Source organism: Corvus moneduloides, chromosome 22 (genome assembly GCF_009650955.1).
Source record: "Corvus moneduloides isolate bCorMon1 chromosome 22, bCorMon1.pri, whole genome shotgun sequence".
In the NCBI taxonomy this organism is placed as follows: Eukaryota; Metazoa; Chordata; class Aves; order Passeriformes; family Corvidae; genus Corvus; species Corvus moneduloides.
This window is the reverse complement of record NC_045497.1, coordinates 7,822,291-7,846,659: the sequence shown is the minus strand read 5'-3', so window position 1 is coordinate 7,846,659 and position 24,369 is coordinate 7,822,291. Positions and strand designations below refer to the sequence as shown.

General features: G+C 58.5%; 2 protein-coding genes across 8 annotated transcripts in view; both read left to right on the top strand.

Annotated features, from left to right (window-relative positions):
- FBXO42 (F-box protein 42) overlaps nt 1–20,155 on the top strand; it is a 47,658-nt gene extending 27,503 nt beyond the window's left edge. For all 3 annotated transcript variants that reach the window (XM_032131575.1, XM_032131577.1, XM_032131576.1), the window contains exons 5-10: nt 14,081–14,234; nt 15,152–15,262; nt 15,516–15,612; nt 16,460–16,516; nt 16,995–17,111; nt 17,244–20,155. In XM_032131575.1, the coding sequence (XP_031987466.1) occupies nt 14,081–14,234; nt 15,152–15,262; nt 15,516–15,612; nt 16,460–16,516; nt 16,995–17,111; nt 17,244–18,326 (1,619 nt within the window). In that variant the 3' untranslated portion in view covers nt 18,327–20,155. The remainder of the gene's footprint in view (nt 1–14,080; nt 14,235–15,151; nt 15,263–15,515; nt 15,613–16,459; nt 16,517–16,994; nt 17,112–17,243) is intronic.
- A 977-nt stretch (nt 20,156–21,132) lies between these two features.
- Nucleotides 21,133–24,047, top strand: CPLANE2 (ciliogenesis and planar polarity effector 2). Of its 5 annotated transcripts, none has more exons than XM_032131880.1 (6): nt 21,133–21,207; nt 21,959–22,072; nt 22,142–22,294; nt 22,493–22,617; nt 22,691–22,830; nt 23,737–24,047. In XM_032131880.1, the coding sequence occupies exons 2-6, from the start codon at nt 21,970–21,972 to the stop codon at nt 23,963–23,965; spliced, it is 750 nt and encodes a 249-aa protein (XP_031987771.1). In that variant the 5' UTR covers nt 21,133–21,207; nt 21,959–21,969; the 3' UTR covers nt 23,966–24,047. The 5 variants fall into 5 exon arrangements, with proteins under 5 accessions (XP_031987771.1, XP_031987770.1, XP_031987769.1 ...); XM_032131879.1 differs by having other exon boundaries at nt 21,179–21,207; nt 21,936–22,072; XM_032131878.1 differs by lacking the exon at nt 21,133–21,207 and adding an exon at nt 22,322–22,345 and having other exon boundaries at nt 21,583–22,072; nt 22,142–22,270.
- Nucleotides 24,048–24,369: the final 322 nt, after the last annotated feature.

The window sequence follows — 24,369 nt, the reverse complement described above, 5'->3', positions numbered from 1 at the left end:
GAGTCTTGTGGGAATGCGTGTCGGGGTGAGGTCCCACGGGAAGATCCCCCGAGGAGATATTCCTGCATGCTGTCATGAGCGAGATGGGATCGCAACTGAAACTGGAGGCAGGGAACAGGGAGCGCTCTTGTTCCTGGTTTTCCGAAGGGATGAGTCACCCCGCGGTGGGATCCGACACAGCTCCTGCTTTTCCTTTGGGTGCCCTGAACCAGAGGGTTGGCACCAGGAGAGAAGAGTGGCTGGAGGGGACAAAAGCAGAGAGCTTTGAAATCCTGGGATGTAAATAAGGCAGGAGGGTGTTTTTTAAAAAAAACCCGAAGAGTTGACATTGATTGATTACCAGTCGTTGTGAGGGCAGGCTAATTGCTGTGGAGGAGTTCCCACACCTACCCCACAGACTCCGGAGCTCTGGAATAAGACCCTGGCTCTTTCCCAAGGCCGGGTCTTGCTCGGAGAGGTTCCGTCACACTCCACGTGTGCCCTCGTTAAGCATCTTCTCTAAGGAGCAGGGAATGGGAGCACAGTGTTCTGGACACAACTTCATCCCTTTCTGAGAGGCTTTTCCAGGAGAAAACACCCTGTTGTTGTTGTTGTTTGTTCCTGCCTGTTTTCATCCGGGTTTTCTGGCTCCTGGGCATGAGATGACATCAGAGCTGGATAATTCCCCTCCAGCCCGAGCTGCTTCACCTGGGAGTAAATATTTAGCCTTCAAAGAAATAATTGGCCTGGGTTTCTTTCGTCTCAGAGACGGAGGAGGGAGATAATTACTTCAAAAAACCCTAATTTTTGAGGTCTCAAAGTATTTTTTTGCTTAGATCTGAAACAATGGCTTTGACGTGTGACTGATGAGGCTGGAGCAGCACGAGAGAGTTGGTGCGCGGCTCTCGTGGAGAGCTTTTGGTGGGGTTTGCAGCTCTGGACAGGAGGGTGGCAGGCAGCAGGATCTCTGGTTTAGGAAGGTGCCTCCCAGCTCGTCTCCCTCGAGCTCTCCTGGCCATTGTGGAGCTGCTCCCACCCCTTCCACTCCCACTCAGGACCTGCTGGAGCAGGAGCAGGATAATTTCCAGCACCATGCGTGGGACACTGCGGTGCTGTCCCAGGGGAGGTGGTCCCTGCAAGGTGGGTGCTTTCCTTGCCCTCAGTTGCTCAGTTAACCTGGGCAGCTGCTGGAATTTGAGCCCATCTCTGCACAGGGGACCCCGGTGTGGAGGGCTGGGGCTGGTCTATGCTGGAATCTGTTTATCCAGCTGGAGGCCAGGGTGAGGCCCCACTCACTGCTGTGAGTCCAGCTGGAGCACGCTGGTTTCAGTGGTGATAGTCCCTGGTGCTCCCCAAAAATGGGCTGAACAGCCAGGAAAGAAACCAAATCCCATTGGAAACAGAGAGTCCCAGGACTTTCAGTACCTGGAGGGGCTCCAAGAATGCTGGAGATGGACTTTGGACAAGGGCCTGGAATGCCAGAGGGCAGGGTCAGATGGGATTTTGGGAAGGAATTGTTCCCTGTGAGGGGGGGAGGCCCTGGCACAGGTTGGAAGTGTCCCAGGCCAGGCTGGACAGGGCTTGGAGCAGCCTGGGAAGGTGTCCCTGCCCATGGCAGGGGTGGCACTGGATGGGCTTTAAGGTCCCTTCCATCTCAAACCATTCCATGATTCCATGACTCGGTGCAGTGGGAGCTGCAGGGGTTTGTGATGAGGCCTTTGCTGATGCCTGGACTTGGCTGAGCCGGGATTCCTCCCCGGATCTGCTGCCCTGCTGGCAGGGAAGGTTTGTCCTGTGTCTGTGCAGTCTGTGAAACACTCCTGGTGAGATCCCATCTATCCCGGTGCACGGGAAGCTGCTGGAAGGCTCTGGGAGAAGCCCCAGGCCCCGTTCCCCTTCGGAGCCTCCTGTCCGTGTCCCCCTGCAGGGATCATCCCCAGGCAGAGCCGGGAGCGTGTCCGTCCCCAGGCAGTGTCTGGCTGTCCTGCCCGGGCCCTTTCAGGCTCTTCTCTCTGCAGGCTCTGTCCCTGCCTGGATTTGTTGGTTCCAGTTCCTCAGAGTCCTGCACCCGGCCTCTCTCAGCCAGAACCACACCAGGAAATGCCTTTTTGAATTAGAGAGACAAAAGGCCAGGAGCTTTGCTCTCCCAGGGGCTCATGGCACAGAGCTGAACAGCTTTTCCCTTTAAAACTGAGCCTGTTGTGCTTATGAAGTCGGGAGTGGTGCTGGAAAGACCAGGGAGAGGAATTCCTGCTGAAGTCCTGCAGGATCTGCACATCCTCCTCTTGTGTCTGTGTTGTCATCCCCCCTTTGCTGCCCTGCAGCTGCCTGGCCAGGCAGGAGGCTAGAAGGAGCCCCGTCCCTCCCGTGTCCCGGTGTGTTTCCCACTGCCAGGCCGGGATATCCCTCTCTGATCTCGGAGGAGTTCAGGAGCCTCGGGGCTCCGCTTTTCCTGCTGCTGGGAGGAGGCTCCTGGTGCTGCTGCCCGGGGCCACCCTTCCCCCGGCAGGGACACCTCCCCAGGGCTTCTCTCCGGGCCTTCTCTCCCTGCAGTCACGCTGGGGAGATGGGAAAGCTTCTCATCTTCCTCAGGATTTCGGGATCAGGCTCGGAGGCAAAACTCCTTGGTGTGATGCTTTGCTGCTCTCTGTCCCCACGGTGTCGGGACGTGGCTGTTCCTCCCTCCTGCTCCCGCCTGGGCATGAGCAGAGCCCTCCCGCCCGAGGTTTGTACCTGAACCTCCTGGGTGGCCTCAGCCCGGCACACTGAAACCCCTCTGCCAGGGCTCCTCTTGGCTCAGCTCCTCCCCAGCCCCCTGCTGCTGTGAGTGGGCGCTGCTGCAGTTGCAGGATCAGGTTTCCCTTCGGGAGCTGAGGGGAAGGTGCCTTTGATGGTGTTGTGTCAACAAAAGCAACAGCCCGAAGGAGGCAGGAGAGGCTCGGGAGAGACTCCTGGTGTCAGATGTGGTGCTGGTGGAGAAACCACCCCGTCGCTCGTGGAGCAGAGAGGTTTGGCCTTGACAGAGCTGTGCAAAAACCTTGCCCCGAGCTAAAAAGCTCAGCCTTGTTTTCATCTGCCCCTTCTAGAAAAGAGTGGCGAGTTTTCAAAACAATTCTCCAAACAGTCCGTGGAGTTTCACAGTGCTGCTCCCGCTCTGGAGTGAATTCCTTGGCTGGGATCTCTGTGGAGCTGAAGGAGTCACAGGGAAGGACTGAGTGGGCTTCCCAAGGAGGGGAGATGGTGCTGGATCCCACAGGACCCCACAGGATCCCACAGGATCCAGCCCTCCACGGCCACAGAGCGGCACCAGCACTCAGGGAGTGAATCCCACTGGGACAGGAGCAGGGCTGTGCAAGGGCTCGGTGGGAATCTGAGGAGTAAACAGAGGTGTGGGAATAGTGGGAAGCTCCTCATGTGTGGATTTAAACCCTCTGTGACTGAAGATTGTGCACCTCGTTCAGTTCATGGTTGTGTTTTGCATCAGCTCTGTCCAGTCCTGGGACCCTCAACTCGGGAGGGCCCTGGAGCGGCTGGAGCGAGTCCAGGGCAGGGAAGGGAGCTGGGAAGGGGCTGGAACCCCAGGAGAGGCTGAGGGAGCTGGGAAAGGGGCTCAGGCTGGAGCAAAGGAGGCTCAGGGGGGACCTTGTGGCTCTGCACAAGTCCCTGACAGGAGGGGGCAGCCGGGGGGGTCGGGCTCTGCTGCCAGGGAACAGGGACAGGAGGAGAGGGAACGGCCTCAGGCTGGGCCAGGGGAGGCTCAGGGTGGAGGCCAGGAGGAATTTCCTCATGGAAGGGGCTGCCCAGGGAGGTTTGGAGTGCCCATCCCTGGAGATGTCCAAGGAAGGCCTGGAGGTGGCACTCAGTGCTCTGGGCTGGGGACAAGGTGGGCATCGGGCACAGGGTGCACTCGATGGTCTGGGAGGGCTTTTCCAGCCTCGGGGATTCTGGGATTCTTCTTCCTGAAGAGCAGTCACTGAGACGCTCTGCCCTGACCCCAAACTGCAGCTCTGTTCCCCTTGCAGTCACTTCCCTCACAGGGATCCTGGGCACAGCCTTGCTTTGGGCATTAAAACGCCCCAAAATCCTGACCTGACCAAAATTCTGGCTGCAGAATTCCCTTGGTGTCCCCCTGTGCCTCTGGCCTCGCCGACGGCCCCCTGATTGAAAGCAAACCTCAGTTTATTAAAAACTCGGGATCACCTTGAGCCCACTGAGGCTGTGTGGTCGCTGTTGGCCTCCCGGGAACCCAGAGGAGCCAAAAGCTGATTCCTGGCACGGAAGAACGTCTCTAATTATGACTGAGTGCCTGAGCCTCCAAAGTGGAGCAGGTTAATGGGATAGATGGAAATCCCTCGTGCTGTGAGCGGTGAGCCTGGAAGAGGGGAAGGCTTTTTCCAGCTCTGTTCCTGATCTGGGTGGTTTTTTCCTCGTTGCTCTTTGAGTTTGGTAGCAGCAGGGCCTGTTCCTGCCTCTGCAGAGCTGAAACATTCCACTTTACCCTCAAAAAATCCGTGGCTTTCCCTCCACCATCCAAAGGCTCTTTGCGTCCTCCAGCTCGGAGTGACTTGACCCCGTTGGAAGCTCAGCTTTGATCCTGTGAGTCCCCTGCCTGGAGCTTCCTTATCCTGCACCTGATTTCTTTCTTATCACACACCCGATTTCCTCCTTATCACACCCCTCATTTCTTCCTTACCCACCCCTCATTTGTGCCCTTCTGGAACAAGGACTTTCCGGGCTTTGTCCCATGCCACCCTCTGGGACAGAGGCTGTCCCAGCACAGGTTGCTTGGAATTGCTTTCTCCAGTATCAATATATTGATTTTTGATAAATTTATTGATTTCTCCATTTTGGGCTCCCAGCTTTACGAGGAGGTGAGTGACCACTCCTGCCAAGCCTTTGACAGACAAACCCTCCAGCAATATCCCTGGATACAGAGTTTGGACTTCATTGCTGCCCTTGCAGAGGGTGGATTGGCAGCTCCGAGGTGGGAGCAGGGCGGTTCCCAGCCCCTGGATCCATCTGAGCGAGGCAGCCCCGGCGTTCATTTGTTCCTCTCTTTGCCTGGGTGGTTTTGCAGACATCTCTAATGGAATTTGTGGTGTTCAATAGGAAATATCTCAAGGGCAAGAGATGAAAAATCAACCCAAATCGAGTGAAAGCTTTTTTTAATTTTTCTTTTTTTGCGTCAGCTGCCGCCTGGTTGGGAAGGCACTGATGGTCTCCAGGAGATTAATCCATGGGTTTAGGTTTACAGCACACACCTCCCCTCCCTTGGATTTGCCAGGCTCTGTCCTCCTCCAGCAGCTCGTGGCCTTTCTGGCCGTGTTTAACCTCGGGAAGCTTTTTGTTGTCTGGATCCAAAGCACATTCCATGGATGGCCACCCTGCCATGCTTGCCCCTGGCACGGATCAGTGCAGGAACACACAGGCACAAAACCCACGTGCAAACTGAGTGGATCTGCCGGGTGCAGGGATTTATCCCACAAGTGCCTTCACTGAACCAGGCAGCAAAAGCCAAAAGATCCCTCTCTTCTTCCCGGGGGTCTTTGTGGCTCCTGGACACTTCCTGCCTGGGAATCTGCTCCCTGCAAATAAAGGCACCTGCCTGGAGAGCCTGGTGGGGTGAAGGGCTTTACTCCCGCCACATGGACTGGTCAGTGGGGCGGGAAACGGGCGTGGATTGCCACTGCTGGGGAAAAACGTTCCTGTGCCTCCCATTCCTGAATCCCGCAGCTGAAATGGCCTCACTTCCCACATTCCTCCCTCCCCCTGACCCTACCTGGCTGCATCCTGCCCCTCCCTCCAGCTGGCAGCGGCTTATCCTTATCAGTGCTGTGTTCCCACAGCTTTTCCAGGGGCTCCCGATATCCGACAAGGTCACAAAGTCACGGAGTCACTTCTTTCCACTGGAGCTGGAGGGTGGGGGGCAGAGTCAGTTCAGCAAGTAGAGTAAGGTGTGCCTGGTCCTCGGGGTGCGCTGCCTCCCAGGAATGCGGTGCCGGAGGCAGCCAGGAGTGGCTTTGGAGAAGCCATGGATTACCCGCCCAGGGAGGTGGGAATGTGCCCAGGACCTGGGGCTGGCTCAGGCTGGCAAAGGGGTTTTACCCCAGCAGGCAAAAGCACTTCCCCTCTCCTATTCCCTGCTCCCTGCAGGACTTGGAAGTTCTGCGAATTTTTACCCGTGGGCAAAACGTGGGGGAAGAACCTTCCCTGCGGTGGGAAAGGGGCTCCTCGGAGCGGGGGCTCAGCTGCCTCAGTCAGCAGGGCAGGGAGGCAGCGGCCGGCCGGCTGTGACACTCCCCCGGGCAGTAATCCCTGACCCTTCGGCTGCCCTCTTGTCCTGCCTCGAGATGTGGTAGGAGCCATGTGGGAAGGGAGTAAAGAGGGAAAAGCTGAGGAGGCTGGGAGAAGAGCGGCTCGAAGGGAAGTGGGCGTTTCAGTGGTGATCTGGCTTCCCTCTTCCCTCAGTACAGGCTTGGGGACTCGCCTTCTTCTACGGGCAGGGACACCTTCCACTATCCCAGGTTGCTCCAAGCCCTGTCCAACCTAGCCTTGGAAACTTCCAGGGTTGAGTGGAAATCCCTCCTAGTAGTACCAGCAGGTACCAGTAGTAGTAGTAGTAGTAGTAGTACCTGGTACTCCCGCCTCCACCCTGGAGAACAATTTGCATTTCAATGATCCCAGAGTGGAGCTCTGTCATCCCTTTAACCCAGGCAGAAGTTAGGCTGCATTTTCCAAGAGGGGCTTTTTTTTCTGTCAGGATTTTTTTCCCCTTTTTCCTGACGTTTGATTTCCCAGCACTGCGGACAGTTTAATTTCTCGCTCATCCGAGTTTGGTTGGAGCCGAGGAATTTGCAAACTGTGGCTCAGACAAAGCATGTCCAATTTATTTCCTTTTCAGGAAAAGGCTCAAAACCCCGGAGCCACACACAGGGTTGTTGACACTGGTGGTGTCTCACATCTCATGAATGTGTTGCACCCCAGAGGGAGCTGATCCCTCCTTCCCGGGGCCGGTGCCATCGTCCCGAGGCGTGGGAGGCACCCAGGGGTGATGGTTTCCCTGGACACAAACTCCCTGATCGTTTCATATCCAATTATTCCATTTTCCTGGGTCTCTGAGAGCACCCTCCCTCCTGGGCAGGTACCTCCCTGTCCATTGTGGGGTTTGTGGGATAAGACCCCGCTATCCCTTGGCTACACTGTCAGCTGGGAAGGAAAGGACAGGTCCTGCTTTTCCTTCGGAAAGATCCTGCTGGGAGTTTCGGGCAGGCTGTGCTGACATCTATCGGCAAGAGCTCCTTCCAAGACAGCCCAGCCTTTGCCTTGAGGACTCAATCCAGCAGGATTGCGTGTGTAATACTCGGGATTGAGCAGGCAGCATTCCCTGGGCAGTGTAATCCATACCCAGCACGATGTACCTTCCAAGCCTCTCCAAATCCTGGCGCTCCATAGCCCGATTTTAATCTTTTCCCCAAGCATCTGCTGTAAAGCTCTCGCAGAACGGGGCAGGCACGCGGAATGACAGAGCACTGGCTCGTGCTTGTCTGCACTCCAAAGGTGGATTTGGATTCCTGAACATGAAATATTCAGTGAGTTTGGCGTTCAGGGCTGGAATTACTGGAATGAGGGAGAAAAGTGCTTCCCTGGCGAGGAGGGAGTGAAGTTCAGGAACCGATGGATTGAAAATGGGAATAAAGGGGGAGACAGCGAGGGAGGGGAGTGCGAAGAGCTGGACTGAATATCCCTCCCTGCGCTGGGAATTTCAGCGGGAAGATGCTGGGGTTTCAGTAAATAACTGCTGTCCTTGCAGCAAACATTGGGAGGAGCGAAGCCCTGGCTCTTCCCAGGCTTTTTGCACTTCCTCCCTCTGACTGCATCCAGGAGTTGTTGTGGATTCCCCATCCCTGGAAGTGTCCAAGGCCAGGCTGGACAGGGCTTGGAGCAACCTGGGACAGTGGAAGGTGTCCCTGCCATGGCAGGGGGTGGAATGAGATGAGCTTTCAGGTCCCTTCCATCCCAAACCATTCCAGGATTCTCTGGCTGTGCCCGCAGGGTGCTCTTTAGAGGATAGTTGAGGTTTGGAACCCCGTGGTAGCTGTAACCTCACCGAATTACACAGCAGCCATTTCCTGGAACACCACTCATTTTGGGATTCTCCGACGTCGGGGCGGCCGCCGCCGCCTCCCTCGCGCTGCGGGAAACGATCCGGGAGCGAAAAGTGCGGAGCTCAGCAGGGCTGGGACGCATCCCCGCTATCCCACACCGACCTCATCCCTGCCCTGCAATTACCCGCTCCTCAGGGCGCTGGGGAGCCCGATCCAGCAATTCCCATCCCTTCCCTCGCCTCCTGGAGGGAAGACAAGCGGCAGGAGCTGCTCATCCCTTTATCTGGGAGCACTGAGCTCTTTAATTGCGCCGGGGCTGATTTGGGGAGGTGTCTGTGGAGAAGTGTGATTTGGAGAAGTCTGTGGGGCAGTATCACTGCAGGGGGAATAGAAACACGAGCGTGGAAGCAGGGAGAGGTGGATCATTGGGATTCCGCCCACAGAGAGAGGGAACGGAGGCTTGTGCAAGAGCAGCACCTCGGTGCAGGGCCAAATCCGCCTTTCCCAAAGGATGATTGCGAAGCGTGACCTCACCCCGCGGAGCACCCGGCACCTCGGGGCGATGCTGCCGGGGAGGAGGGCACAGGGTGTATCCCAATAAAGCCTCTCCTGCAGCGTGGAGGTGCGGGAATTGCGGCGGGAATCACAGCGATCCCCGTTCGCGGCTGTTGGCAGATAAGAGGCCGAGCCCGGAGCGTTCTGGCGCGGTTATCTCGGGACTGTTTGCTCAATTGCTGCATAAGGACATTTTTGCCAGGCATTAGCACAGAGTGACTCAGTAAATCCAGTTGCGCAGGGTTCAGAGGGCACTGCCTCTCCTTTTCCACGGCTTTATCGGAGCGGCAGCACCTCAGAAACGCCGGGGTTAAAAAAATACCCACGAGGACCTTGCAAAAGCACAGAGGTGACTGAGCCTCCCCGGGGTTCTGCTCCACCGCCCAGAGATTGCGAGAAACCAAAGCTTCGCTTCCACACCGGGGTTTGACCGGGCTTGTACCACAATCCCCAGTCACTGCAGGGTGGAAATCCCACACTGGGAGCGCAGTGGGAATTCTGTCTGCGTGTCACCGTCGGGGGGTTGCTGACGTGCCCCCCAAAATAAACTCGGGATATTCCCCCCCCGCCCTCCCGAGAGGTTATTTGTGCCTGCAGAGGAGACAAATCGGATCTTGTTCAGTTTTTCCTTAAAACTCCTGCGAGGCTGAATTCCTGTCTGCTTCCCAGCATGAAATTCGGGGTTTTTCTGGAAGGGAACACTAAATTGCCTGTGGTTTTGGTAAGGGAAGATGATACTTCTGTGGCTTTGAAAGGCTCTAAGGTTTAGGCAGGCCCGGTCAGAACTGATCTAGAACATGTTCGTAATCCCAGTGCTCTGTTTTAGACGTTTTGGGAATAAAAACAGGTGAACGTCAGATGCTGGATCCGAGGCAGCTGAGCAGAGTCCTCAGTGTTGGGTTTGACTTTGGCGTGCAGCAGGCCGAGGGGACGTCTGCTCTTCCCACGGGAGTTCTCCTTTGGCGTCTCCCAAACCCAGTGTTAGTGCTGGGATCGCTGGGATGCTCGTCCTCCTCCGGCCTCCGGACTGCTGCTCGCCAGCCTGTCCTCTTCCCTTTGGGAAACCTGGCGGGGATTCGGATGAGTCTGCTGACTGCCATGGAAAAATCCCGGCTGGCCTGGGAAGCAGAGGGATTTGTTATTTTTTTCCTTCTGCGGTTTTGCTTCCGGTTGAAGGGGAAAGATTTGGGGATTTCACGCTGTCACACAAGTTTGGGATGGAGCTCTGTGAGGTGGGATGTAGTCAGGGATCCCTCAGCTGGCGTGGATGATGGTGCCGGGGTGGATGAGGGTTGTGGGTTGGAAACTGGGATTTGAAAATCCAGGTCCAGACTAAAAGCTGGACTAAAAACGAGCCCCTGGATGCAGCTCTGCTGCTGCCTGAGCATGGAAACACAAATCTCCTGGTGGGCAGGGCTGGATCTGATTTGGAACAACTCAGTGTGCAAAACAGGCACCATCCTGCCTTGGAAAGAAGTGTCCAAGGCCAGGCTGGACGGGGCTTGGAGCAGCCTGGGACAGTGGAAGGTGTCCCTGCCCAGGGCAGGAGGTGGAATGGGATGAGCTTTAGGGTCCTTCCAACCCAAACCATTCCAGGATTCCTGTGAAAGGACAGCCCCGAGCCCTTCCCAGGGATGTTTTCCTATACCTTTGGAGTGCAGATTGCAGGTGGCTTTTGAACCTGGGAGCTTGAATTCCTTCGCACCTTGAAATCCATGGGGTGCTGGAGCAGCTCCCTTTAATTTCTCAGCTTTGAAATTGGACACTTGGCCTTGGTTATCCGGGTGTTCCGTGGAAATCCGATCGGCCACGATGGTGGCCATCGGCTCCCTGAGGAATGCACCAGACCCAGCAAAAACAGCTCGTGGTCGCAGCTCTCATCTCATCCATCTCCAGAATTAAAACTCCTCGGTATTTATCCCCTTGACACAACTCTTCCCGTGGCTTCCCTTCCCCCCAGGTCAGTCCCAACCCTTGGCCCCGCTCCGGCCCCTCCTGCAGAATATTCTGCCAAGCCCCATCGACCTGAACCGATCCTTCCACGGGGCAATCCCGGCAGGTAACCACAGGGGGACCATTTCTGTTCCCCACTCCAGCTTTTTTTGGAGTCTCTCGGGGCTGCACCTCCCAGAGTAAAAGGCGGGTCTGGCACTCCGTGTCCCACATGCCCTTCCAGCCAGGCTTTTTCCTTTGTTCCCGTTAATCTCCGCGCGTGCGGCTCCGGTGGCTTTACAGGGCTGGATAACTGGGTTTTAAAAACTGCTTATAAGGGCAGATCCGCCCCAGATAAAGCACCCAGAGCTCGTGTTGGGAGCGATCAGAGGCTGGCATCTCTTTTCCAAACATCCGTGGAAGCCGGAGACCTTTGGTTGGTTGGTTTTTCGGCTTTGCAAGCCAGGAAAATCCATCAGCTGCGAAGAAAATAGCTCAGCCCAGCTCCTCATGCCGGCCGAAAGAACAGCGTCAGCTGTGCAGGGATGGGGCCTGCTGTGCTCAGGAGGAGTTAATTGTGCTACACCCTCGGCCCGCTGGAGCCTTTATCCCTGAGAAAGGATAACCTGGATGCTGGGCTGGATGGTGTTAGCGGGGCGGGGAGCTCGGAAACGCAGCCCCGTGCCCACCGGGACCAGTGGGAACCAGTGCAGTTAATTAACGAGGTTCTGATGGCTCCTCAGCCCGACCCATGTGCGATCCCGGAGAGGATCCCGTGTGTTCCTGGGAGCCTTTGAAGGGCCGCTCCCACCTCCCACATCCTCCAGAGGGCTCGGACTTTGAGCAGGTCCTCCTCGCAGGGCCCCAGCGCATCCCTTTGATGTCCCTCTGTCCCGGGCTCCTCCGCATGCCTGAGTCCTGAAGTCACAAAGCTGCCGGTGCCTTCCCCATTCCGGCGGCTCCCTCGGGATGTTCCTGCCCTTCCCGAGGACCGCAGCACCCAGCAGCTCTCCCCTGCTTTAGGGATAAACAGCATTAATTCTCCAGATTTCCACGTGTTCCTGCTCCAGCACCAGATCCTGGAGATGCTTGTGGTGCATCTCATCCACAGGTATCCCAGTTTTGCGGCGGGAAGGGGCTTTGAGAGGCCAGCACTTCTTTGACTTGTAAAATGCAGAGTTGTCCTGCACTGCAGAGTGAAACCCGGCTCATTTACATCCGTACAATGTCCAATAACAGGCAAAGCTTCCTGAAAAACTGGGGCTGGCCTCTGCCCTGGGCTGTTTGCACGGCTCTGACTCACTTGGGAATTGTCTCCGTGGCTGAGGCCGGGGTTGACCTTCAGGTTACAGCAGTGGGAGGGTGCCTTTCCTCACTGCTCCATCCCAGACCTTCCTGAGCAAGGTGCCAACGTTTTTCCATCCTGGAACAACTCTAGCTACCCCTTTTTGTTTAAAAATAGCCCAATTTAACCCCAGCACCTTGTGGCATCCCTGGCGGGATCACCCGGCTGGGATTCACCAGCTCGGGTATAAATGTTTCGTTGTGATGCCAGGCTCGGGAGAAAAACTTTCTGCACTGCGAGGGAATTATTTAGGCTGGAAACTTGCTGGTGTGGGTTAATGAATTGCACACATGGAACGAGCCAGGAAAACTGGAATTCAGGAACAAGGAGTAACCAAATGTGACCCTCGCCGGCATCTCGTCCTCGCAGAGACCTTGGTGCAGCTCTGGCCACACGTGACCCTGCATTAAGTGCTTCCTGCAGAGCTGTATTCCCATTTTTCCCTCACCTCCGTGTGGCTGAGGGCAGCAGAACGCTCTGTCTCTGGGGAAGGGCTCAGGGACACCATGGCCATCTCTGCATCAGGCCAGGGGCTGCTTTTTGCTGGGCTCTTCCCTCCCAGCACCTGGAGCCCATCGCGATGCAATTGCTTCCCTCAGCTGCAACGTCCGAAAATAGCTGCTCTGGTTTCTTTTAAAAATAGTCTGTTCTGGGTGTCATTCCCTGCTAAAAATGTGTCTCCGAGTCCTGCTGGGACAGGGGAGGGGACAGAGGCCGGCTCGGAGCATTGGCTGTTTCGGAGAGGTGACGGTGCCGCCGTGGGCACGTGTGAGCCGTGCCCTTGAGCTGCCCCGTTCCCAGAGCCGGGCACGGAGCCGTGGGGCTGGGATGGAGATTTCAGGATTGTTTGGAAAGAGTGACTGCCGAGGTGGAGGAATGTGCCGGGCGCTGGTGACCGCTGTGGGAAGGAGGATGCTCGGAGTCAGCCGGGCTGGAGAGGCTTTAGCTGTTCCTGGGAAGCAGCTCAACACCTCGCACATCAGCAGGGTGGTGACACAGCACCTCTGGCTCCTGGGACAGGCAGGGATTGGAATTTTGCAGTGGATCGTGGCCGATTTCCCAGCATAAATTCACAGGGATCGAATCCTCTGATGGTTGCTCCTGCCAAGGGCTTTCTGGCGCTGGGGCTGCTCCTGCTCCGAGCTGGTTAAGAACCATAAAATCTCAGAATGGTTTGGGCTGGGAGGACCTTAGAGCTCGTCTCATTCCAACCTCCTTCCACGGACAGGGACATCCTCCACAGGAATCCCAGAATTCCAGAATGGTTTGGGCTGGGAGGATCTTAAAAGACCTTAAAGCTCATCTCATTCCAACCTCCTTCCGTGGGCAGGGACACCTCCCACTATCCCTGGGTGCTCCAAGCCCCGTCCAGCCTGGCCTTGGACACTGCCAGGGATGGAGCAGCCACAGCTGCTCTGGGATGTGGTGTCCAGGGGCCACAGGAGCAGCTGGAGGTTGAGAGGTGAGCTCAGGAAAACCCTTGGGATACACAGAATAGTCGGAGCACAGCAAATCCCAATGGCACCGAGCCCAGGAGGTCACATTGTCCTTGTGCAGGTCCTGCTCAGGAGCCCCCTGGCCCCTGCAGAGCCTTTTGAAGCTCAAACAAGCCACACAAAAAGGTTTTCCATGATTTTTAGAGCAGCTCTGCATCCTGCAGACTCGAGGAATGACTTCATTCACACCCAGAGCGCTCAGGGCTTCCTCCTCAAACCCAGGGTTCAGTGTGAGCACCCAATACATCTTCCACGAGCCGCTCCGGGTGCCTTGGGATTGTCTCCCTTCTCCCTCCTTCCTTGGGGAGAGACGTTCCGAGGTATTTGGAGGTAAGTATTGCTTTTATTCGGTGCTGAAGCAGTAATTTGGAGTGATACGCTGGAAAACCGGCAATTTCCTGCCAGTGAGTGACAGATGTTGTGCTGTGTTTGAGATGTGCTTTCAGGCTCCTACTAATTACCATGACACAAATTGGCAGGAGTTTTCTTCCCAGGCTCCCAGCTCGAATTTTGCTCTAATTTTTTTTTCTTTTTTTTTTTTCCCGTTGTTTTCATTTTTTTTTGGAAAGGTGGAGTCTCTGCGTTGTGACACTTTGGGAAGAGACGATGCGCAGTTGGGGGCTTGTGTTCAAATGTGGTTTTCTTAACTTTTCCTCCCTCCCTGCCAGGTTCCTACCCCTCTCCCAAGGCTGGGGCCACTCTGGTGGTCTACAAGGACTTGCTGGTGCTTTTTGGGGGGTGGACCCGGCCGAGCCCTTACCCCCTGCACCAGCCCGAGAGGTTCTTCGATGAGATCCACACCTACTCCCCCTCCAAAAACTGGTAAGAGCAGGCTTTGATCCTGGAAAAATGGCTCTGGAATGCAGCTGGAGGAATGCCTGGGAAGCTGTGCGTGGTCCTGGTTTCCCAGGCGTGTCTCTAACGCTCTTTCTGAAACAAAAAAAGGCACGCAAGCGCAGCAGGGCTGAGGACAGGGTGCTGCCAAGCACCTCGTGGGTGCTGGTTGCTTCCGTAACGCTCTGGACTTGTACCTAAATATTCCAGACTGCCTGAGCATCCCCATCCAGGTGGGAAACCTGGGTGTTCTAAATGCCTAATCGCTTTGGCTGGGAGCACTGAGGTGTTTCTGAGAGAAGCCTGAAGTGCTGGAGGTCTTGTTTTTAGTGGTGATCCAAAACTCAGCTCCCTCAGGGAGATGTGATAAATCGATTTCTCCATCATTTCAACCTCTGCCTTTACAGCTCCGGGCCTGGAGCATCCAGCAGTGTCCACGGAGCTGGCAGGAATTTTCCTTTCCCCTTTAAACACCGTTTGGCTGATTTTAGACCCGGCTTTCTCACTGATCTTGTGTGTGAGAAGGAGAATGCTGTATCAAAGAGAAGGTTCCGGCTCCTCCTGCACTGAGAACTTTTCATCCTCCCAAGTATCAATTATCCAGTGCACTCTGGGCAGTGTCGTTACAACTCTGTAATTAAACCTCCTGGAAAGAATTCGAGGCAAACTTAATTGGAAGGGGAGATGTTCCCAACTTGGCCATGGGACTTGGTCATGCCTTAAAAATGTTTAGCACATTGGGATTTCTAATTAGTTTCATTGCTATTTGGATATTTGGAGGTTTTCCCTGTGGTTTTCCCCTGTGATGTGTTCTTGAGGACTTCGCAGGCCACTGGGGTTTTTTGTTTGGCCTTTCATCCAGTGTTTTCCTTCATTGGGGAATGTCTTCCTGCCTCTTTTCCCAGGTGGAACTGCATCATGACCACCCACGGCCCCCCTCCCATGGCAGGACACTCCTCCTGTGTCATCGAGGACAAAATGATCGTTTTTGGGGGCTCCCTTGGATCTCGGCAGATGTAAGTTTGGGGTGAGGGTGTCTGGCAAGTGCCCCTGTGAGCCAGAAGGGGGTTGGGATGGTCCTGGGGTCACCCATGAGGAATTTTCTGCAAGATACTGGGGTCTGCCCGCTGCCTTAGCACACCCTTCGCCGCTTGCAGCAAATCCCAAGGTTCCAGCCTGCAAAAATCCCAATTCTGCCATAAAACAGCCCTGAGCCCGAGTTCCACGTCCCTGGTTGTATCCTCAGCCCGTGTTGTCTCATCCCTGCAGGAGCAACGACGTCTGGGTGCTGGATCTGGAGCAGTGGGCTTGGTCCAAGCCCAGCATCTCCGGGCCCAGCCCTCACCCGCGTGGGGGCCAGTCCCAGGTGAGCTCAGCCAGAGAGAAACCAGGCACGGCCTCGCTGCAGCTGCAGGCAGCTCTGCACAGGTTCCTTCCCGAGCTACCTGCGGAGCCCTTCCCGCCGGGCCCTCTTCCCTCTCGCTGTGGGCACACTCCCTATCTCCCCAGTGACTCAGAGCTCTAATGAACAAATTGCTGTTTTACCCCACTCATCCCCCGTGGCGTCTCAGATCAATGGAGAGGCAGCACAGCCTGGTTTGGCTCCGGGCCCTGCTGATGGCTCCGCTCTCCCAATCCCGGGATCGAGGGACTCGGGATTGCTCCCACTCCACGCACGGCTCTGGCGGCGCCTGCCCAGGGCAGGGAGCTCGTGGCTGTCACTTGGCCTGATGCAGGTGTCCCCGTCTGGGAGGATGGTCAGTGATTCCCAGAGCGTGGCTGGTCCCAGCAGGGCACCCAGCAGGGCTCGGATGGGCCGTGCCGGAACGTGCCTTTCCATGCCCTGGGAAAGGAGCCCGCGGGGATCTCTCGCCCACCAGCAGCACTGATCAGACGCTGCTGCCAGCACCTGCCCTCCCAAGCAAACCCTCCCCCTCCCCCCTCCCTGCAGAGGGGCGTGGGGTCCCTGGTGCTTTGGGGAGGGCAATTGCTCTCCCCGGTGAGAGGAACTGGTTTGGGACAAGGAGTGGGATGAGCCCTGCATCCCACTCTGCCCCGGGCCCGGCAAAACCGGCTCCATCCCAGCTCCACTCCTCGTCCCGGGGCACACGGAGCCCAGCAGCGCCCGTGCAGCTGAGAACCTGCCCCTCTCTGCCCTTGGAGGCCTGGCCAAAAATCCTTCCCGGGCTGAAACTCTCCTTTGTCCCCTCCAGATCGTGATAGACAACGAGACCATTTTAATCCTCGGAGGCTGCGGGGGTCCCAATGCAGTGAGTACCCTGGGGGAGCAGGGACACCGACATCTCCCTGTCACCTGGGGGCTGGATTTGGGATGGGGGGACTCTGCACGTTGGTGGCATTTTATTCCTCAAATCTGGGCGCCCACCCGGTAGGTTTCCCAGAGAAGCTGTTTAGCTGTTGCTGGAGCTGCTTTAATTAATAAAAATCACCCCAGGCGCTCTCTGAGCAGCTCTCTGGGTTCACTGAGGCTCATCAGGATGAGCCCTGACTTTGCCCTGGGACACCAGATGGAAATGAAGGGATTTATCCGTGGCCACAGTGGGGTGTGGTCACTCATGGGCCATCAGCTCCTGACCTGGCTCAGCATCCTCTGTCTGCAGCAGCAAAGCACCGCTCCCACCATCGCCCTGATGAGATGAGCCCAGCAGCAAACTGGGCTCCTAAACCTCAGCCTGGGCTCCTGAACCCCAGACCAGACTCCTGAATCTGTCACCCTTCCCTTCCCAGCTGTTCAAAGACGCCTGGCTGCTGCACATGCAGGCCAACCCCTGGACGTGGCAGCCGCTCAAGGTGGAGAACGAGGACCACGGAGCCCCGGAGCTGTGGTGCCATCCCGCGTGCAGGGTACGGACACCGCGGGGTCCCCGCTCCCTCACAGACACCCCTCCATCTTTATTCCCTGCCCAAAACGCTCCATCACCGCTTCTCCCCAGCACAAAGGGTCATCCTGGCGTCTGTTCCCTGCTCTCTCCACAGGTGGGACAGTGCGTCGTGGTCTTCAGCCAAGCTCCCAGCGGGAGAGCCCCGCTGAGCCCCAGCCTGAACTCGCGCCCCTCTCCCATCAGCGCCACGCCGCCCGCCCTGGTGCCCGAGACGCGGGAATACCGCTCCCAGTCTCCCGTCAGGAACACGGACGAGGCTCCCTGCGTCAACGGCCGCTGGGGCACCCTGCGGCCCCGCAGGCAGACGCCGTCGGGCTCCCGGGAGGGCAGCCTGTCCCCGGCCAGAGGGGACAGCTCCCCGGTGCTCAACGGCGGCACCGTGTCCCCCGGAGCGGCGCCAGCCGGCGGGGCCTCCCTGGACAGCCCCGTGCAGGTCCTGTCCCCCAGCACCCCCTCGGCCGCCGAGGGATTCGACCTCAAGGTGGGGCTGGCCCTGGCGCCGCGCCGGGGCTCGCTGCCGGAGCAGAGGGATCTGCGCCTGGCCTCCGTCGAGCTGAGCTGGGAGCAGAAGCCCACGTCCCTCCTGTGCCAGCTGGACGGCGCGGAGGGCAGGACAGCGGGCACACGGAACCCCCCGGAGCACACCAACGGCATCCACACCCCGCCCCACGCCGCCGCCGCCCTGCCCGGGGCCGTGTCCCCCGGCGCGCTGCGCCGCAGCCTCGAGGCCGTCAAAGCCCTCTCCTCCAAGGCTGCCTCGGCCTCGGCCGCGCTGAGCCCTCCCCTGGCGTCGTCCCCGGGGTCCCCGGGCGCCGAGCCGGGCTCGGCACGGCCGGGCGCTGCCCAGGGCGAGGGGCACTCCCTGCCCCCCATCGCCCGGCGCCTCGGGCACCACCCGCCGCAGTCGCTGAACGTGGGCAAGCCGCTGTACCAGAGCATGAACTGCAAGCCCATGCAGATGTACGTGCTGGACATTAAGGACACCAAGGAGCAGGGACGAGTCAAGTGGAAAGTGTTCAACAGCAGCTCCGTGGTGGGGCCGCCCGAGACCAGTTTACACACGGTGGTGCAAGGCCGAGGGGAGCTGATCATATTCGGTGGCCTCATGGACAAGAAACAAAACGTCAAATATTACCCCAAAACAAATGCCTTGTACTTTGTGCGAGCAAAGAGATAATGCGGCCCCCGCCCGCCGCCGCCACCCGTCCCCTCCGTCCCGCGGCTCTTCCTCCTTCCCGAGCCCTCTTCCCGACACACAGGCATTCAAACTGTGAATTAGGGAGCAGGAAACCAATAAAAGTCCAAGCAAACCCTCCAGCGCTGCCCCGACAGTTCCCAGTAAGACCCCAGTCGAGCGAGTCGTGTTTACAGGCGGGGAAGGACCCGAGGATTTGGGGTGAGCGGCCAGGGAATTCTGCCAGCCAGGATGATCCTCGTGGGTTTATTTCCCAAGCGTTTGCAAGTCTTGGTCTCTCCAAAACTCCTCGTGGGTTGTGAGTAGAAGTGGTTTTATAGGAATAGCCCAAATTCCAGCAGGCAGGAGGCTGTTAGCTTGATTAATTCCATGCTCGACTCCATCAGGAAAACAGCAGCAATATCCCGCTGGGAATCTCCCGGCGCTGCCAGCCTTTGCTCGACACAAACACGATGCCTTTTTATTTTGCCTCTCACCTGCCGCTCTCATCCCTGTCCTCCAGGCAGGACCAAAAGGAGGAGGAAAGGACTTTTTTTTTTGTGTCATAATGCCAAAAATCTTGATTGTTAGCATCCCTCCTCTCCCTGCCCTGCTGGATCAGGCTTCAGGATCAGCCCCGATCCCAGCTGACCAGCAAAAGTACCCTGAGAATCCCGTTATTCCCCTAAAACTGAGAGAATTGGCTGCCAATTCCCTTCTAGACTTAAAGGTTTCATTCCACTCGGTGGCCCAAACCTGTTCAAGGCCGAACCAGCCCCTCGGAGCCTGGGAACAGGGTGGGTTTTCCAGGGAAAAGGATGGATACTGGTGAATCTGAGGGCAGCCTCGATGCAGTGACTTCGCCTCATCTTTGCACGTGCCTCCTTCCGCAAAGATTAAATCCAAATCCGAAGGGATTGAACCTGTGCGTCCTTCTGGGACAACCCCCCTCCTTCCCTGTCCCCTCCAAAGGGGGGGAAAACGGGGCGGATTCTGCCAGGTTTTGGTCAACAACCTCCAGCACCCCAAAAACAGGGAACCCTCCCCACGCCGGCAGCGCCATGACGTGGTCCCTTCTTCCCGATTTTTTTTTGTCCTCCATTCCCACTGAGCTTTTTGCCGGTCGGAGCCTTAAATCCCATCCCAGCCGCGTGGGGATGGGGAGGGGTTTGCTTCACCCGCGGCGTTTCCACCTCTGTAAATAAATCCCTCGTCGAATCCCACCTCTGCCATTCATCCCAAAACGATTCGATTTGTCCTAAGGGAAAGCAAAACGCAATTTTTTTCCCCCCAAAAAAACCCAAACCCAAACCTCAGGAGCACCTTGAGTGAGCTGTGGAATATTCCTTCTCCAAGCGTGGCCGCGGGGAAGGCGGTCGAGGCTTCGGCATCGATTCCCACGTCCCCTTTGCATGTTTTTTGTCATCCATCCCCAAAAAATGAGTCCAGGCCGGGGATGGATGGCGCCTTGATGTCCTTCTCCCTCCGGAGCATCCCCCAGGGGTGTTCTCCCGACGTTTACATCCTCCCCCGCTCCCGGGGTCCCAGCGAGCGGCCGATAAACGCATGTTCTGTGCCGTTAACGAGAGATTCACCCCACATTCCGATCCCTGCCCCCCGAACCCCGCGGGAGCCGCTGGTGCTGTGAGCGAGGTGTCCCCCCCGCCACTCAGGTGTCCCCCGCCGGCATTCCTGGGCCGAGCGCAGGAGTGGGAAGCGATTCCGGTGAAACTTAAAATCTTGTGTACATTTGGGGGGGGTTCATGGGGGTCCCTCCCCCCCATCCCGACGAATTTTTAGTGGTTTAACAAATAAAAAGGAAAAGAAGCGGATGGTTGGTGCTTTTGGGGAGGGGCGGGGTGGGAATGACGTGGAGGGGAATTTCCTGCTGCGCTTCCCACAGGTTTGGGGGTGAAAGGGGGGGTTTGGGGTCTTTTTGGGTAAGAAAAGGGAAATATTTGTGCCAGGGGATGTTGGAGCCGTGGAGGGGGGAAGGGGGACACAGGGAATTTGGGACTCTAAAGCCTCCTGGAGCCAGAAATTGGGGATGGGGACCCCAAAGCTTGTTGGGGTTGGAAACTGAGGAGCCTAAATCCTGTTGGAGCTGGGAATTCAGGAATCCCAAACCCTCTTTGGGATGGAAATTGGGGATTGGAACCCCAAAGCCTGCCAGGGCTGGGAACTGGGGATGGGGAGCCCAGGTCCTGCCGGCGTTGGGAATTAGGGATGGGGACCCCAAAGCCTGTCAGCACTGGGAACTGTGGACACCAAACCTTGTTAGGGATGGAAATTGGGAACGGGGATCCCAAAGACTGCTGGAGATGGTAACTGGGATGGTAACTGGGAATGCCAATGCCTCTCAGCAGTGGGAACTGGAAACCCCAAAACCTTTTGGGGCTGAAAACTGGGGATAGGGACCCCAAAGCCAGCTGGGGCTGGAAATTGGTGATGAGGACCCCAAATCGTGCCAGTGCTGGGAACTGGGGATCTCACAGCCTGTTGGAGATGGGGACCCTCGAGCCTGCTGGGGCTGGAAATTGCGAGCCCCTGTCCTGTCAGTGTGGGGGAGATGCTGGACCCCAAAGCATCCCAGTCTCAGTAATTAGGGATGAGGGCTCCAAAGCCCGGGAAAACTGGCAGATGGGGACCCCACATCCCGCCAGTGCTGGTGATGAGGGACCCCAAACCATTCGAGTGCCAGTAATTTGGGATGGGGGCCCCGGAGCCGGGGGGGCTGGAGCTCGGGACCCCCCAAAACCCGCCGGGTCGGGGTCGCGCTGCGCGCCCCCCGGGCCATCCGCGCACGCGCAGTGATTGGGGGGCGTGGCTTCCGTTGTGCCCCGCCCCTCCTCGTGACGCCACGGCGAGGCGGAAGCGGCCTCAGGTGAGCGCCGGGGCCGCGTCTTAAAGGGGCCGCTCGGGAAAATCGGTGTGGGGGGCAACACATGGGAGAGATTGGGGGGGCAGGGGGTCCGGGGAGGGGGACACGGGGCCGAATTCTTCCCCTCTTAAATGTTGTGGGGGCACGGAGTCACCTGGGTGGGCACAGAGCCCGTGGAGGTGTCAGGGACCCCACGAAGGAGTGCAGGGACTCCGTGTGGGGCTGTCAGGGACCCCCTGTGAGGACGGTGGGACGCTGAGGGGGGTCAGGGACCCCGAAGTGGGGCACAGGGATCCGAGAGGGGCAGGGGACCCATGGGAAGGTGGTGGGACCCGGTAGGGGGTGCAGGGGCCCCGGGGGTGGGGGGCAGGATCCTACTGGTGGGGTCAGGGACCTTGTGATGGGGTGCAGGGGTCGCAGGGGGCACAGAGACCCCCATGGTGGCGTCAGGAAACCCATGGGAGGGTGGTGGGACCCCAGAGAGGGACACAGGGACCCCAGAGAGGGCTTTGGGACCCCAGAGGCGAGTCAGGGATCCCATGGGAGGATGCAGGGACTCCATGGGGAGGGCACGGACCCCATGGAAGGGGGTCAGTCAGGGACCCCATCGGTGGTTCTGGGGACCCCATGGGAGGATGCTGGGCCTCAGGGGGATGTTTAGGGACCCCATGCAGGGGTGGGGTCAGAAGGGGACCCCACAGCTGCGGGGTGCAGTGGCCCCATGGGGGAAGGGGGGGCTCTTCCCGTCCCCCAGGTCTGGGGGCCATGGCAGAGCAGGACCGGGAGCTGGAGCCGGGCTGGCTCCTGTCCCCCGCCGGCCGCCCCTACCTGGACTCCATCCTCCACAAGAACCAGCGGAGAGCGTTCGGTGAGTGCCCCCCGCGCCCCCCAGCACGGGCTGCCAGCCCCCCAGAGTCACCCTGAGCCCCCTGCCCAGGTCTGCTGGAGCGCCCGGCGCTGCCGCCCGCCCTGGCCGTGCCCACGGTCACCTACAAACTCTTCCTGGCGGGACGGAGCGGCGTGGGCAAGACGGCGCTGGTGGCCTGGCTGGGGGGGACCCCCGCGCCCCCCGCCCACCACGAGACCCTGGGTACGTCCTGGGGGGGATCCCCCACGTCCCCCGCCCACCACGAGACCCTGGGGAGATTCCCCACGCCCCCCGCCCAACCCGAGACCCTGGGTACGTCCTGGGGGGATTCCCCGCGCCCCCCGCCCACCAGGAGGCCCTGGGTACCCCCTGGGGGGGACGCGGGGTCCCCGGGGGTGACGGTGCCGCCTGTCCCCGCAGGGATCGAGGCCACCACGCTGTTCTGGCCGGCCAAGCCCCGCGCCAGCGGCCGCCCCGTCCTGTTCCAGCTGCACCTCTGGGACTGCGGCGACGGAGCGCTCAGGAAATTCGAGCATCTGCTGCCCGTGAGAGGGGGACACGCTTTGGGGTGGGGGACACATCCAGGACCCCGCGGTGAGGGGGTGTCCCCGTCCCCAGGCCTGCAAGGAGGAGGCGGATGCCGCCCTGTTCCTGTTCTCCTTCACGGACCGCGCGTCCTTCGAGGAGCTGCCGGCGCTCATGGGCCGCGTGCTGGGCCCCGGGGACCGCGGCCTCGTCAGGGTGGTCGTGGGCACCAAGTATCCTTTTGGGGTGTCTCCCTGGGGGGGTCACGGTACCCCACGGAGCGGGATTGCGCCCCCGGGGTTCTCAGCGCTTGGCATCACCGGGGCTGAGAACGGGCACACTTCGTTACACCGATGGATCCCCGACTCCTGATGATTTTGTCAGGGTTTTGGGGCTTTTCTTTAGGAGTTCCCTGCCCCTGTGTCCTCTCCCCCCCCCAAGTGGGTTCGCACCCCCAGATTTCTCAGCGCTTGGTATCTCAGCGGGCTGAGAACGTGCACGACTCGCTACACCGATGGGTTCACAGCTCCTGCTTTAGGGGGTTTTGTCACCCTAGAGGAGATTTTTGGGGTGTTGGTGCCTCCCTTGACCCTGTGCCCCCCACCCCCCAAGCAGGTTTGCACCCCCAGATTTCAAACCACTCAATGCCTCGTTCGGCTGAGAATGTTCAACACTCATTACATCGACGGGTCCTCAACTCCCATTGACTTTTTAGGGGGTTTTGGGGTTTTTTTTTGGGTCACAACTCCCGCTTATTTTCAGGGGGTTTGGGGGGGAGTTTTTGGGTCTCCCTTGACCCCCAAGCAGCTTTGCACCCCCAGATTTCTCAGCGCTTGTTATCTGAGCGGGCTGAGAACGTGCAACACTTCATGACACCAATGGATTCACGATTCCCATTTCTTTTTAGGTGCTTTCTGGGGGGATTTTTCGGGGTGTTGGTGTCTCCCTTGACCCCGTGTCCCCGCACAACCAGGTTTGCACCCCCAGATTTCAAACCCCTCAATCCCTGGGCAGGCAGAGAACACTCACACCTCATTACACCGATGGGTTTACAACTCCCGTTGAATCTTAGGTGGTTTTTGGGGGATTTTTCAGGGTGTTGCTGTTTCCCTTGACCCCGTGTCCCCTCCCCACCCCAGATTCGACCTGGCCCCACACGCGGCCGTGACGGAGGGGGACGTGAGGGCCTTCGAGGGGACGTGGGGGCTGCGGGTGCTGCGGGCGGGGGGAGCCCCGGGGGCCGGCAGGGCCCGGGCGGGGCTGGCCCGGGTCGCCCCTGTCCTGGACGCGCTGGTCGAGGGGCTCTGGCGGCGCGACCAAGTGACCGCCGGCATCACCCCGGGGGACAAGGGGGACCCCCCGATCTGAGCCCCCTCTTGGGGTGGGTTTGGGGGGCTGGGAGGGGTAAAGGTGCTCTTTTGCTAAAATCTGCGTTTTTCTATGAAAAAGATCCCCGGCTGGCTTGAGTCCTCCTATTCGGGGTTGGGATGGGGGTGCTGAGGGGCGTGGGGGGACTGGGGGTGAATGAGGTGCCGGGGATTTGGGGTGCTGGGGGTAATGAAGATTTGGGGGTGCTGGGGGATTTGGGGTGCAGTGGGATCCTGGGGATGGGATGGGGGTGCTGCAGGATTTGGGGTGCTGCAGATGCTGGGGGATTGGGGGTTCATTGGGCTCATGGAATGGGGGTGCTGAGCCTGTTGTGGATCCTGGGGGGTTTGGCTGCAGAGGGATTACAGGGACAGGGGTGCTGTGGGTGCTGCAGAGGTTGGGGG